The 16,293-nt window shown below is 36.2% G+C and overlaps 1 protein-coding gene across 2 annotated transcripts in view; it reads left to right on the forward strand.

Annotated features, from left to right (window-relative positions):
* Positions 1-16,293, forward strand: part of POLR3B (RNA polymerase III subunit B) — a 114,661-nt gene that overhangs the window by 36,566 nt on the left and 61,802 nt on the right. For both annotated transcript variants that reach the window (XM_068560984.1, XM_068560985.1), the window contains exons 12-13: positions 1,894-2,028; positions 13,605-13,766. In XM_068560984.1, the coding sequence (XP_068417085.1) occupies positions 1,894-2,028; positions 13,605-13,766 (297 nt within the window). The remainder of the gene's footprint in view (positions 1-1,893; positions 2,029-13,604; positions 13,767-16,293) is intronic.

Genomic DNA, 16,293 nt, shown 5'->3' on the forward strand with positions numbered 1-16,293 from the left:
TAAAGGATTCCCACTCTCCATATCAGTAGGAAAAGTGGGCTCAGTATTAACTTATTTTTTCAATTTAGACCTAAGGTTTACTTTTCAGCATATAGTAGTTTAAAAAGGGGGGAACGGCAAAATGAGTTAATGTTCAAGTGCCTTTTAAAGTGCAGTGGGGCATCTGCTGTAAATATCCATACTTATTTCTACTTATAAATGTCTTGGGAGAATCTCCCACTATTTATGCAAAATAAACACGTGATACAGACTTTGTTAAAAGTTGAAAATTTGGTTAATGAAAATTTGCTTCGTTTTTTTCATTAACAAAAAAAGTAAATACAACTAGAGGAGTTACATGTTCAATGTAACTCACCACATTAAAATCAGAAAAAAGAATAAATTAGATGTATCTGAATGGAGGACCATACAGTTTGTAAATACCAACTGAGAATGTAAATTACTTATAGCTACTCAAAGACTGGGTTCTTCTGCTCAGTGTTGTGGTAATTGGTGTTATGGTTGTAGGGTTTTTTTGTTTGTTTGTTTGAGGATGGACCAGAGACTTTTCTTTTTGAAGATCTAGATTTATTCCAACCTTTCTTATTGATGTAATTGTTTTGTGAGTACAGGATGACAAAATAGCTTTTAGGGCTGCTTTTTCTCTTACCACGTTCCAAAATTAACACATTTCTTTTAACACATTCTAAAGTTCTCAGTAATAGAAAGGGGATATGTTGACCTAATGAAGACATGAAACTTCCTTTGAAGGAGAATGAACTTTTGGAAACATATACAGAATTTCTAACATCCTATATTATTTAGTGTAATTCCTTAGCAGCAGCAGAAAAGTGTGTGAAGGAGACCGGTTGCTGTTCTTTAATCTGTTATAGTGATAAACTTAATAGGATATCATTGGGATCTTACTCAATGATTAAGGAAAGTAAAACAGAAATTTTATAATATGAATTTTCTATAGACAAGCCTATAAAATGTTCCTTAGAATTGGCAGAAGCTTAGTCCGTACTCTCAGAGCTCATCGTTTAGGTTGTAGAGAAAGAATTTACCTAGTTACCTAAGGTTTTTGTCTCCCCAAACAAACCAGTGCAATGATTTAACCAGTTCTGATTTAACTTACTGATTGGGCCAGATTTGTTCATGTAGATTTCAGTTGTAGAAGAGAAGATTGAATAGAACATTTGCAGCAAACTTATTCATCAGTCTGTTGATTCATTCTATAGATATTTGGTGAGTCCTGACAGTGTACCATTCCTGTTATTTATTGCTGCATAACAAACATTTCCAAAACTTAATGGCTTAAGATAACTGTTTATTGCTCTCTCTCATGGTTCTCTGGTTTGCCTGGGCTCAGTGGTGGGGAAGGACGTTCTCAGTTTGGGTCTCATGAAGTTGCAGACAGATAGCAGCTGAGGATGGAGTCATCCAAAGGCTCAACTGGGGTGGGCATCCAAGATGCGTCTTCACTCATATCTCTGGCTCCTCATTGCTTTTCCAAGTGGCCCTTTTCTCCCCAAAAGAGTGTCCTAGACTTCTCACATGGTACTTCAGGACTTTAAGAAAAAGGAAGTGGAAACTTCTAGTTTACAGGCCAACCCAAAGGGGGTGATGGACTCCACCTCTTAATGAAGGAATGGCATAGAACATATAGGGAGGGAAGGAGTTGATGGTGGTCATCTTTGAAGAAAAGCTACCACAGGTATTGAGTACAAAGATGAAAAGTCATCATCTCAGCTCTCAGGAAGTTTACAGACTAGTTGAATTTCTTTGAATAGGGAGAATCAAAACAATTCATTATTTTCTTATTTAAATATGATAACACTGACTGTTTTCTTGAGGCACCTTAAATTTTAATGTGCATTGTCTCAAAAATTTTCTCTGATTTCTGAATTACAGGTTAAAGAATTCAATTTCCGAGCCAAATGTATCTATACCGCAGTGATGGTGCGAAGAGTAATTCTGGCCCAAGGAGATAATAAAGTTGACGACAGAGATTATTATGGTAACAAGCGATTGGAGTTGGCAGGACAGGTGATTTAATTATTTTATGTCAGAAATCTGATTTTATTTTCCTCAATAAAAATTAATTTAGTGTTCATTTTAGATAGGAGGAAGAGATGGTTGAATGGAATATAGGTTTTGTATATTTGGAGTATAAGCATTCACACATGACTAACTATCTCTTTGACTTAACAATTGCTATGAAAACTCTTAGTTCTTTAAATATGTTAATAGTGTTACCTATATTATATCTTTTTTTGAGATGTTTACCCTCATTCTGTTTAATGTAGGACGTGATGTATGGCTTTAAGTAATATCATTTATTCAGTTAACAAATATTTATTAAACTCCTATCGTGTGCCAGGCATAGTTCTAGAAACTGGTATACAGGGAAAATAAGACAGACAAAGGTCCATTTTCTCTTAGTCCATATAGTCTAGTGAGAGAGATAGACAATAAACAAGTAAACAATCGCCTAACTTTTTTAGTGATGTAGTAGAAGTAGGTTAGTGAGGACATCTTTTATCTCATTTTCAGTCTTAGCCTGATAAATTTTATCTTATTTTGAGAGTATGTATCCCTTTCAACTGGGTAACAGGTGTCTAAAACTTTGAAACTTCATGTTTCAGCATTTAAATCAGAAATTCCCTTTAAATCAAACAGCTAGAATATAGACCTGGCTGCTTTTGATATTTTCTCTCTGTTTTATTTAGTTAGTTAGTTAGTTGGTTGGTTGGTTGGTTGGTTGCGCTGGGTCTCAGTTGTGGTGGGTCTTAGTTGTGGCAGGCAGGCTCCTTAGTTGTGGCTCCAGGGCTCTTTAGTTGCAGTTTGCCAACTCCTTAGTTGCAGCACGTGGGCTCCTTGTTTGCAGCAGGTGGGCTCCTTACTTGTGGCATGCAAACTCTTAGTTGCGGCATGCATGTGGGATCTAGTTCCTTGACCAGGGATTGAACCCAGGCCCTCTGCATTGGGAGTGCAGAGTCTTATCCACTGTGCCACCAGGGAAGTCCCTATCTTTGGTTTTAATGAAGTGCCTTGGTGTGGTGGTCTCTGTTAATATCCTACTTAGGGTTCACTAAGTTCTTAAGTCTGTAAATTTATGTCTAACCAAATTTGAGACATTTTTAGTCTTTAAGTCTTTGATATTTCTTCAAATATCTTTTTTGTACTATTCTCTCTTCTCCTTCTGACTCAGATTATATTGTTAGACCCTTTGGTATTAAGGCTCTGTTGATTTTTTTTCAATTTTACTCTCTTCTTCAGATTGGATAATTTCTATTGATCTATTTTCAGGTTCCCTTACTTTTTCTTATGTTGTCTCTAATATGCTATTACACTCATCCAGTTAATTTTTTAGTTTAGATATTGTATTTTTCAGTTGTAGAAATTTCATTTGGGTATTTTTTCTCTACTGAGATTTCTTGTTTGTTTATTCATCACAACCATATTTTCATTTACATCCTTGAACTTTAACATCTGTTTTAGAATGCTGGTCTAATTCCAACATATCAGTCATCTCCAGATCAATCTCTTGATTAAATTTTCTCTTGAGTATGGGTCATGTTCTCCTTTTTCTTCATGTGTGTAACAATCTTGGATTGTATCCTGATGGACATTGTGGATGATGAATGGTAGAGACTTGGAATTCTGTTTTATTCCTCTGAAGAATGTTTGTTTTTTGTTTGTTTTAAGGCAGTTAACTTGGCTGTAAACCTCTGAATCCTGTCTCCTTGCAGCGAACAGCTGAAACATTCTGTATAATTCTTTCAAGCGTAGCTGGGCTGTAAGATGTTCCTTCCCCCATTCTTGTGGTTATTTGTCTTACCAATTTAAGCAAGTATTTTTAATTTTTAAAGAACAATGTTATGATTAAAAAATAATATAACAGTAAACATTGTAAAACAGCAGATATTAAAATAAAACTAATAATACACAGTAAAAATGTTTTTAAAACATAACATATTAGCACAGTAAAAAGACTTTCAAACAATTACAAGGAAGTTTACAGTGAAAATGAGTCTTTCTCACACTCTGACCCCCCCACTCTTTCACCTGACCCAGTTCTCAGTTCCTCCCCCCGGTAATGGTCACTTTTCTCTTCATCCCCTTTATCCTTCCAGAGACACCCTATGCATATACAAATATCTTTATTAACTGGCTTTTTAAAGTTTTACTGTCGGAAACTCATGGTGTGTGGACATTCAGGCCTGTGTGAATTTATGCTGAGTTTTCTGGCCTCCTTTGGGGTCCTTTGTCAAGGGCAAGTTTGGAGTCAGGCTTTGCAGTTTTAGAAGAAATCACATAAAGGAACATTTTGTCCTCATTAGTATGAAACGTATATTCAAAGCAGTATGTCTGCTTACTTAGTGGGGATTTAATCATTAAATGTGTGTGTTGCCACAGAAATTGACACATGCCTGCTTTTGTGTATGTGCTTTTTAGTTATGAAAATTTTCATGCATACAAGACTATATATAACACGTATGTGTGTTTGTGTATTAAGACTCAATAAAGCAAATATTCACATGTCCCAACTCAAGAGTGAACACAGCATTAGTACGTTTGAATCTTTTTATGTGCTTTCTCTGATTTTCACCTGCACCTCCCATCTGTCTGTTCTGGAGGCTCTGGCCAGGTGCCTGCCTATTTACCTGGTGCAAAGCCATCCCAACACATTCGTGAGCATTTACTGTGAGATTGGGTGAAGCACAGGTCCATTTCCCAGGAGCATCCCTCAGCAGGCCTGAGCTTCAGATGTGAGTTTCAAGAATTTTAAAGCATGAAGTCTTACTCAGAATCCCAATATTGAAAGAGATAAAAGTTGAGCCTCTCTGGTTGAGGTGGGGTGTAAGGGCTTGTTTCTCTGCCTGTTTGCCCTTCCCCTGAAACTCCTCTGTGAAGTTCATAAACACAGTCTTACTGCTCTACAGAACCAGGTGTAGACTTTTTTTTTTGGCTGCGAGGCATGTGGGATTTTAGCTCCCCGACCAGGGATCGATCCCACACCGCCTGCACTGGAAGGTGAAGTCTTAACCACTGGACCGCCAGGGAAGTCCCCAGGTGTAGACTCTTTAGCAGGCTTGTCAGGGTCCTTGATGATCTTGCCCCTCTGTGCCTTTCCAGCCTCATCTCATGCCAAGGCGAGCCACTCCTTCCCAAACACAGTGTGATACTCTTTCATCCTTTGAGTTATGCCTTCTTCCTAAGTTGCCCCTCCTCCCTTATCTCCCCTTCTCCCTCCCCATAATGAGGGGCTCCTACGCCTTCATCATTCTTTGAGTCACCCTCTTTGAAACCACCTGTGAACCCCAGGAGTAGTTAGTAACTTGGTCGTTTAGGTCTTTATTTGCATGCTGAATTACTGTACAATTCTCTACCTGCGAGCTTCTTTCTCCCTTTAGACTGTAAACTCATTGAGGGCAGGAACCACTTACATTCATATTCATCTCTCTGTCCCCAGATAAAGTACTAGACACCGGAGATACAATAGTGAATGAGACTTGATGGGGCACCTGCTCTCAACAGTGTACATTTTGGTAGAGGAGACAAACAAACAAGGAACAAGTAAACAGTAAATAAGTGTGATATTAGATGGTCGTAAGTGTTTAAGGCAAACCAAAAACAGACTAATTAATATTAGAGAGAGAGTTGGGATGTTGGTTGGGGGAAGGGGTGTTACTTTATTCTGGATGGTCAGGAAAGACCTCTTTGAAAAAGTGATATATTTTAAGCCAAGCCCTCAGACATTCCAGCTGAGACTTGAGTGAGGAGAAGCCAGTCTCACGCAACCTCAGGAACTGCATTCCATCAAGAGACCCGCATAAGCAACATACATCCCCAGGCAGCGCCTGTATTGGAGGCACTGGAAGAGGACCATTGTGGCTGGAGTGTGAGGTTTAGGGGTGGTGAGAGAGGACATGGTAGAACTAGCATCGTAGGCCATGGGAAGAGTTTTGGATTTAATTTCGCATGCAGTGGAAAACCACGAGAGAGTTATAATCGGGGAAGTGACACCATCTGATTTTCAGTTTAAGAGATCTGATTTGGAGATGAACAGACCAGGAGTGGACCAGTTAGGAGACTATACAATATTCCAGATGACAGTGATGGTTGCTGGAATGATAACAGCAGATATTAATTACCATGTCTAAAATGTAAAAAACTGGAATTGAAAAATCAGAGCAGTTTTAGGTTTTGAGAAAAAATTAATGCCTGGAATACTTGGGAAGTTCTGTTTGGTTAATGGCTAATGCCAACAGGTGGGTTTTTGGCCACCTCAGATTGACCACTGTTCAGGGGACTGTGTGAATCCCCACCACCAACCGTCCCAATTTTTACAGTTTTTTAATTGGAAAAGAAATCATGCTGTTAAATGAGTCCTTTAAAAAAAATGTTGGGTGTTTGGAGGACTAAGGAATGGAGCTGAGAGGGGAGAGGAGAGACTATCCTGTTGCTTAAAAAATTAGAATTAAAAAGAGGGTTCCCATGTGCAAGAAAACATTGCTTTATAAACAATGTAAAGACATAAAAGACATTGTGTTGGCAAAACTGTGTAAAAACAATAGCTGCTAATTTCACACCCCATGGGATGAGGGAGTATAAATGTGCTTCAGCTTTAGATAACAGAGCTGTATCCACTGGCCAGGCGGGTTCACAGAGCTCTCCCTTAGTCTCACTGCCACCAGAGGGCTGGCCGGCCAGCCGCCAATAGAGGTGTTAGCAAAACCTACCGATTTCAGGCTTAATCTTTTCACCTACCTTTTCTTTTTCAGTAATGTGTTCATTATTTGCTGAGCATTACTCTATTCTTCGTCTGCAAATTTTTTTGTTTCTAATGCAGCTTGCTTTGTATGGGTGAGATATGGAACGGCACCAAAATCCGGCACCCTGGAAAGCCAGGGATTTCCACCCTGTGACAAAAGAATGCCGTCTTGACTTCAGAGATTGCCTAATCCCAGCTGTTCTGATAATGTAATTAAGGCTGCCTAATGTCTTTAATTTTGCAACCAGCTTGTGTGAAAAGGAGAATTTGGCACTCTGAAGGCTTAAACACTAAATAACAATCTCAAGACGCCTAATTAGAATTCTCTGACATTAAGCTAATTGGTGAAACTGTATTTCAGCAGCTTAACTTCTTTATTAATTTTTTTTAGCATTTTCATTGAAAATCAATTGATGAGCTGTCAGCATTTTTTCTCAAATATAATTTGCTCTTTAGTGCTCCTGTCTTAGGCAGGCTGAAAGGCCTCATGCTAGCAATGAAAGGTATTGAATATTATCACCAGCATTCCATCCCTTTTAATCATTTTACTCTTGACCTAAATAATGTGGCTTATTGTGTGACTTGGCCTTGTAGCTTCTCACTGCTCTGTGAACTGGAGAACGTTATTTCTCTTACGTTGAAATTTTAAGGGTGGAGAAATTTATTAATGAGGCATTAGTTTTGTTGAGTGTGCTCTTACATTTTACTTGTTTAGTACCGGGGCATTTCCTTGTGCTTGAATCAGGGGGCTACAACAAATTCAGCTAGGATCCAAAAAAACTTTGTCATAATTTGAGACACAAAAGTCTAAGTGTAAGGAACTAATTAAAATAGAGCTGAGCTTTTGTGGTTTAGGTTAAGGGCATTTGCTTCTGTTCAGGATGCTTATTCAAGTTCCTTTTGCCAGTTTACACAGGAAGTTGCTGAAATGGGCTTCTCCATCCCTCTCCTCCCCTGCACCTGCTTCCATTCCCATATTCTTTCTTCCGTGAAGGAAACTGCTGGGTCTGAGTGGAAGATAGGATTAAGCTCTCAGAGGAGGAAGTTTTCTTTTTAGAACACTTCTGACATGGTAAATCAAGTTCAGGATCCTGGCTTTCCCATCTGCAAAGTTGATTGTAGTAGAAAAGTGGAAGGACTTGTCTACCTTAAGGGGGAAGAGTGTAAAGTAACGTTCCACTCAGGAAATGCTTTCTTCAGCAGTGTTTGGAGGAGACTCATTGGTTTTAATGTCTTCATTTTGAGTCAAAAAACTACCAGTGGGTTATAAGCATTCAAGAATAGTGTGAAATTTGGAAAATCTTTAGCTTACAAGATTTCACTGAACTTCAGAATGCCTGTTTAACTGTATAATGGGTGCATATATAATGTCCCCCAATATTACATTACTGTTTGGTTAGGTAGCTTAGATTACAAATATATCCTACTTTTTTCTTCCTCTATAAAGGAAAAAGAAAACGAATATAATTAATTTTGCAGGGGAATTTAAGTAGTTGTAATAATATATTTGATTATTGAAGAAGTATGCCTGCTATTTATTTGTCATAAGCCACTTATTTAGTATTGCGAACTGTATATAAATGGTGTTCTGGTTATATCTGTTTCTGCATTGCGTGGCTTAAGACAATCACCATTTTGTTGTATCTCACAATTTTGTGGGTCAGGAATTCAGGCAGGATTGTGATTCGGCTGTGTGATTCTTCTGTTTCACATGGAGCTCAGTTAGTAGTTGTTCTGCTGGGGGTGGTGGGGTGTCCGGAAGGCTGGGCTCAGCTCGGTCTTGACCATTCCAGTGCTGTGGCATCAGAGTGGCTCAGGACTCCAAGTGAGTTTCACATGCACAAGAGAATCTGCGTGGCCTTAATGACCTGGTCTTAAAAGTCACAGCTTCACTTACTTTACTTTATTGAAAAAAGACTTTATTGAAAAAAGCAGTCACAACCCACACCTGATTTGGGGCAGTAGGGGACATGGGCCACACCTTTCAATGTGTAGTTCAGGGGTCAGCCAGAGAGTTGGGCAAAGTTTATATGCATAATCTTGGGGTTTTCTCCCAAGATTAAGTTGGTAGTGGATTTGAGGGTGTTGATTTTATTTGTGGTTCTCTCCTTTCTGTGAATTTCCTCTCACTTTCCAGCTACCGTGGTGGCTCAGATCTTTTCCCTCTGGTCCTTCAATCCAGTAAAACTGTGGGTCTCTCTCCAAGTTTTAGCTTCCAATGTAGCTTGGACCCTTTTTGTAAATGTGTCCTACCCTTAGTTGAAAAGCCTTAAAAACGGAAATGCACTTTCGGTAAGTCTCAACCTTCCTCCAGTTTCTGCCTGCTTTTACTCTCCAGTGCCTTCAAATAGTTTCAATATTTTGTCCAGCGTTTATAATTTTTATGAGCAGATGAATCCATCTGATAGGAGCTACTCCATCAATTCTGGAGACAGAACCATCCTAGTCTATTTTTATGACTTCCTATTCCATCCCATTGATTTGTTTTCCATGGTTACCATGGTTTAATATCATTTATTATATAATTTTTAACATAAAAAGTATAAATAAAAATGTCACAGATATGTAAGTTATGAAGGGGACAAATAAAATCAACACCCTCAAATCCACTGCCAACTTAAGTAATTCTTAATAATTGACCATTAATTACCATTTCATTTACTTATATATTTCTTCCTTACTCTGTCTTCTCTTTTCCCCACTATCCTGAATTTGAGTACTTATTATTTTCTTTTTTATTGCATCATTTATTTAAAATTTTTAAAATAGTTTATTACAATATAAGTTCCACTTTTTTTTATTGAAGTATAGTTGATTTACAATGTTGTGTTTCAGGTGTACAGCAGAGTGATTCAGTTATATATATGTTTGTGTGTTTGTATGTATGTAGATTTATATTCTTTTTCAGATTCTTTTCCGTTATAGGTTATTACAAGATACTGTGTATAGTTCCTTGTGCTATCCAGTAGGTCCTTGTTTATCTGTTTTACATATAGTAGTGTGTATCTGTTAATCCTATGCTCCTAATTTATCCTCTCCCCCCTACCCTTTTCCTTTTTGGTAACCATAAGTTTGTTTTCTATGTCTGTGCGTCTATTTCTGTTTTGTAAATAAGTTCATTTATATCATTTTTTAGATTCCACATATAAGTGATATCATAAGATATTTATCTTTCTCTGTCTGACTTACTTCACTTAGTATGATAATCACTGGGTCCAACCATGTTGCTTCGAGTGGCATTATTTCATTCTTTTTTTATGGCTGAGTAATATTCCATTGTATATATCTACCACATCTTCTTTATCCATTTATCTGTCAGTGGACATTTAGGTTGCTTCCATGTCTTGGCTATTGTAAATAGTGCAGCAGTGAACATTGGGGTGCATGTATCTTTTCAAATTATAGTTTTCTCAGGATATAGGCCCAGGAGTGGGATTGCTGGATCATATGGTAAGTCTATTTTTAGTTTTTTAAGGAACCTCCATACTGTTCTCCATAGTGGCTCTACAAATTTACATTCCCACCAACAGTGTAGGAGGGTTCCTGTTTCTCCACCCTCTCCAACATTTGTTATTTGTAGACTTTTTAATGATGGCCATTCTGACTGGTGTGAGGTGATACCTCATTGTAGTTTTGATTTGCATTTCTCTAATAGCAATTTTGAGCATTTTTTCATGTGCCTGTTGGCCATCTGTGTGTCTTCTTTGGAGAAATGTCTATTTAGATCTTCTGCCCATTTTTTGATTGAGTTGTTTGTTTTTTTGATATTGAGCTGTATGAGCTGTTTGTCTATTTTGGAAATTGATCTCTTGTCGGTCACATTGTTTGCAGTATTTTCTCCCATTCTGTCAGTTTTCTTTTCATTTTGCTGATGGTTTCCTTTGCTGTGCAAAAGCTTTTAAGTTTAACTAGGTTCAATTTATTTATTTTTGTTTTTATTTCCATTACTCTAGGAGATGGATCCAAAAAAAACATTGCTGCGATTTATGTCAAAGAGTGTTCTGCCTATATTTTCCTCTAGGATCCAGTCTTACATTTAGGTCTTTAATCCATTTTGAGTTTTTTTTTTTAATATATAGTGTTAGAGAATGTTTTATTTATTTTTAAAATTAATTTTTATTAGAGTTAGTTGATTTACAATGTTGTGTTAGTTTCTGCTGTACAGCAAAGTGAATCAGTTATACGTGTACATATATTCACTCTTTTTTAGATTCTGTTGCCATATAGGTCATTACAGAGTATTGAGTAGAGTTTCCTGTGCTATGCAGTAGGTTCTTATTAGTTGTCTCTTTTTTTTTTTTTTTTTCACACACACACACTGTATTTTATTTTTACAAGAGGTAAATAGACTGACACCAAGCATTGTACATGGATGACCACAACAAAAGCAACAATGATTGCAATTACCAAACATGAAACACACTCATACTATGTCATAATATTGACATTCAGTCCAGTAATCCTCCACTGTAACAGCTCCTTTACTTTGCAGTGAAAATTGATTTGTATATTCTTTGCCTCTGAGTCCTTGTGGGATTTTTTTTTTTTAAATTCAGACAGAAAGTCACAAAAATTATACTCATCCTCATCAGTTCACTCAATTTAAAAAAAAATTTTTATTGGGGTACAATTGATTTACAGTGTTGTGTTAGTTTTAATCTCTTTTATATATAGTAGTGTGTGTATGTCAATCCCAGTCTCCCAATTTATCCCTCTCCACAACCCTTTCCTCTTAGTAACCATAAGTTTGTTTTCTACATCTGTGACTCTATTTCTGTTTTGTAAATAGGTTAATTTATATCATTTTTTTAGATTCCACATATGTCATACTGAGTGAAGTAAGTCAGACAAAGACAGATATCATATGATATCACTTACATGTAGAATGTTTTAATTTCATTCTTTTACATGTAGCTGTCCAATTTTTCCCAGCACCACTTAATGAAAAGACTGTCTTTTCTCCATTGTGTATTCTTGCCTCCTTTGTCGTAGATTAATTGACCATAAGTGCGTGGGTTTATTTCTGGGCTTTCTATCCTGTTCCATTGATCTCTGTGTCTGTTTTTGTGCCAGTACCATACTGTTTTGATTCCTGTAGCTTTGTAGTGTAGTCTGAAGTCAGGGAGTGTGATTCCTCCAGCTCCGTTCTTCTTTCTCAAGATTGTTTTGGCTATCTGGGGTCTTTTGTGTTTCCATACAAATTTTAAAATTATTTGTCCTAGGTCTGTGAAAAATGCCATTGGTAATTTGATAGGGATTGCGTTGAATCTGCAGATTGCCTTGGGTAGTATGGTCATTTTAACAATATTTGATTCTTCCAATCCAAGAACCTGGTATTATTTTTGAGTTTTTGAGTTTTATAAAAATAGATTCATATCATATATGTTCCTCTGCAACTTTTTCCTTCATTTAACATTGTTTTAAAGATTCATCTATATTGTTTCATGCCACTGTATTTCACTTTCATTTTTGTATTCAATTGTGTAAAGATATGATACATATGATAAATATCCCTTTATCCATCCTACTTATCAAGACCTTTGTATGACTTCTCTTTTTTTAAAAAAATGAACATTTTTATTCATATCTTCTGGTGCCTACATGACAGAGTTTCTACAAATAGGATTGCCCAGTCATGGAATCAAGTTAAATCTTCAACTTGACTGGAGAGTGTCAAACTAGTTTCCCAAGTATTTGTACACTGCACTGTACATAAGTCCTGATGGTCTCCATCCTATGACTTAGTGTCGAAATTAAACATTTTTGTCTCATCTAGCAGGTGCACAGTACCATCTCCTCGTGGGCTTAATTTGCATTTCCTTCATTACTAATGAGGTTGAGCCTCTTTTTCATATGCTTATTGACCATTCCTGTTTTTTCTTAAATGTCTTTTGGGTTGTTTGTATTTTCCTTATTGGTTTTAAGATTTTTTTGGTGTTCTTTGATCCAGTTTTTTGTCAGTTACATGTGTTGCTGGTATCTTCTCCCAGTCTGGATTTTTTTTTTTTTTAACTTTATGGTATCTTTTAATTCTAGAAGTTTGTTTGTAATTTTAATTTGTCACCCCTTTCTTCTTTTTAATAGTTAGTACTCTTTATATTTTAAACTTATGCCTTTGGTATTTGTTCTTTAGTCTATCTGGAATGGATTTTTGGGTATGGAATGAAGTAAGGAATACAGTTTCATTTGTTTCTGAAATGAATAACCAGTTGTCCTAGCACCATTTATTTGTAGTCTTTCATTTCCTTACTGATCTGAAATGCCATCTCTATCATACGACAAATTTCAATATATGTGTTGTTTGTTTCTGGGCTCTTTGTTCTGTCCACTGGTCAGTTTATATCTATACGTTAATCAGTCCATTTGCCTTCTTTTTCAGGAGTGTCTTGGCTATTTTAGGGTCTTAGCTTTTCCACATAAATTTTAGAGTTAGCCTCAATTTTCATTAAAAACCTGGGGATTTTGATTAGAGTTGCATTGGGAATGTAGATCAATTTGGGGAAAATTAGTAATCTTAAAAGAGTCTTCTCATCCATGAATATTTTCTTCATTTATTTAGGTCACTGGTCAATGAAATCTCAGTCTGGGAGTGACTCGTCTAAATTAAAAATCTTTGAATGCAGGGATTGTCATCTTTGCTCTTATTCCCAACACCAAGCATAGTGATAAGCACATATATCAATAAAAGTACATGTTTATCAAATTGAATTTTAAAATATATTTTTTTCAGTTTTAAGCAGTTTCTCCATCTTTTTTTAAACAAAGTTTAATAAGGACCTAAAACTTAGTAAATAAGCTAGTAACGCATTTTGAAAGTTCACCATATACTTTTTTTTTCCTTTAGCTTTTATCTCTTCTTTTTGAAGATTTGTTCAAAAAATTTAATTCTGAAATGAAGAAGATTGCAGACCAGGTGATTCCTAAGCAAAGAGCAGCCCAGTTTGATGTCGTGAAACACATGCGTCAGGACCAGATTACCAATGGCATGGTGAATGCCATTTCAACCGTAAGTCTTCAGTCATTTGGGTAGAGTTTTGTAACTTATTTGTAAATCTGTTCAGTGGGAAATTTAAAGTACTGATGCTTTGAGAATCTAGGTGAAAAAAAAATATATATATATATATATATTTAAGTCATAAATTTTCTACTTTGCAAGATAGTCTACAGTTTAAATCAGTAGGAATTTTACTACTATATGACTTCATTGCCAAATTATAGTTCCTGTTATATGAGGCAATAAGAAAATAGATATACTTTTACATAAAGGAAAAATCTTTTAGTTTAACCGTTAATAACCATTCTTTCAATGGATACTTTTCCCCATTTTTTTCTGTAATAAAACTGATATATTACAAGTAGGTTTATTAATGACAACATTTGTCCAAAACAGTACAAAATGTTTCATTTCATTGTAGGTTTATATTCCTCAAAGACCTATCAGCTGTTCTCACGTGAGTGATGAATTCAGGCCTCAGCAGCTGCTGTGTGTTCAGGGCCTCTGGCTGTTCATAAAGGGTTATCAGATAGGTTTTTGCTCCCTTTCTTAAAGCGTAACATCTATAGGTCTATCTGATAAAGTCTTGTTCACGTTTTGTATGCCAGACATAAAATTAGTTTTATGGATGGGATTTGGTCCCAACAAAAGAATAGTATAGTGTAGCACGTGGACTCCCTTAACAATGAAAGAATTAGTGGCCGACTTGCTGCCCTACTTGACTTGAGAAATTTGCAGTGGGTCTGTGTGAGCAGCCCTCGCCATGACAGCTCCATCTAGACCTGAGGGGAACCTGGCCTTTGTGCCTCTTTAGGCCCCTCACACTCCTGTGGCCCAAACTTGTCTGGAAGTAGATTCCTGAATATTTGAAGAGAAGCCTCCAAAGAGCACTTGAACACACTTCTGTTAGAACGACTTTTCCTTGCTTTTGACCCATGATTTTCAGGTCAGAATAGCTGTTTTGAGTAGTTGTTTTGCCCCTAAGTGACACCACTTTACCTCTGGGAGCAGACTGCTTATTAGGAAAATCAGTAGTAGGCCTTGTTACAGGTGAACCCCAATCTGTAGGCAACCAGAAAAAGATCAACTTCTAAAATTGTGATTGTTGTCATATGTAGACTATTTTCAACAAATAAATTTTCTCAGAGGAGCAGTTTTAGACCCTTTGTCTGTTTCTCCTCTCTCCCTTTTTAAAACTCCTGAAGAATATTGGAACAGATTATCTTGCTGAACATCTCGGCTTCACTCCCCATCTACTTCCTATTTGCCAGCAGCTGCTGTCTTAGTTGAATTCTGTGCTGAATATTTATCTTCCTTGCTCTTACTTTCTGGTCATAAGTCAGTTTACTAGGTTCATTCTCATTCAAAGAATAAAAGGAGTTAACTGAACAAGCAATATGAGAAGTTAACTTGTGGGATCAGTGTGTTTGCTCCATTTCTTTGCTTTGTAATGCATCAAGTTTCTTCCTAGGTTTTAGCTTTTTTCCACTTTATCAAAAACTCAAGTTGCTGAAGTGATAGATCTTCACTGAAATAATGCTTAAACTTTAATTTGTGAGGAGCTCCCCTGAAGTCAAATATTTAAATTCAAACAGATGAGTTTTTCTACTGTGAGGGGTTTTAATCTGGGATCCATGAGTCCTTCCTTGAAATTGAAGGCAAATTTTGTGTTTGTGCTCCTATGTGCATTTTTCTCGAGAATAGTCATAGCTTTCATCAGATTATCAAAAAAATGAAGAACCACTGTTTAGCAGATGTAATTTTTTCCCTTTGAATCAGAAAGATCATTGAATCAATCACTTTTTGACATTTTGTTTTCTACTTTGCTTTTTCTCTGCATACTATTTTCTATTAATTCACGTTACCATGAGTTGAAAACTTAATGATTCCTAACCTTAATCTTGAATTATCCTTGAGAATATTTAATGTGTACAATTAATACCACTATAAAATAATATATTTAATATATTTCAGTACTTTTAATGCATAGGAGATAAGGTAAATTTAATGTTTAAAATTTATTTCATATGAATCTATTTTAAGATTGACATGGTAGCCAAAGAAGGTATATAATATTTATTAATATGAATATATGTGCAATTTTTAGCCTTGATTAAGAAGCCTATATTTATTCATTTTCCCTGATAACTGCTGTTAGAGTCTTTTTTCTATTGCTATATTTGCCTCTCATTAAAACTAATTTTGGAAGACATCCAGATAATGGCACATTCCAACATGAAATTATCTCTTTGAACTTCAAGCTAGTTTTACCTTAAATGTGTGTAGAAACTGCTAGTGTTCTATTAGTTAGCTTATTGCTTCCAGTGGAAATCTTTGGTTGAACTGGCTTGTTCAGAATATAATTAGTTCTTCTGAAAATACCCACTCGGATGTGATAATGTTGATACGTTGAAGCATTCTGAGGTGGTTGCTAGATATAGGTAATATTCATTAAATTCCTAGAAAACCCCGGTGAGTAACTTGGCTAAATTTTAATTGTGACATTTTGATTTCTGAATATATATCATGGCTCTAATTT

The sequence above is a fragment of the Eschrichtius robustus genome, chromosome 13 (genome assembly GCF_028021215.1).
Source record: "Eschrichtius robustus isolate mEscRob2 chromosome 13, mEscRob2.pri, whole genome shotgun sequence".
Classification (NCBI taxonomy): domain Eukaryota; kingdom Metazoa; phylum Chordata; class Mammalia; order Artiodactyla; family Eschrichtiidae; genus Eschrichtius; species Eschrichtius robustus.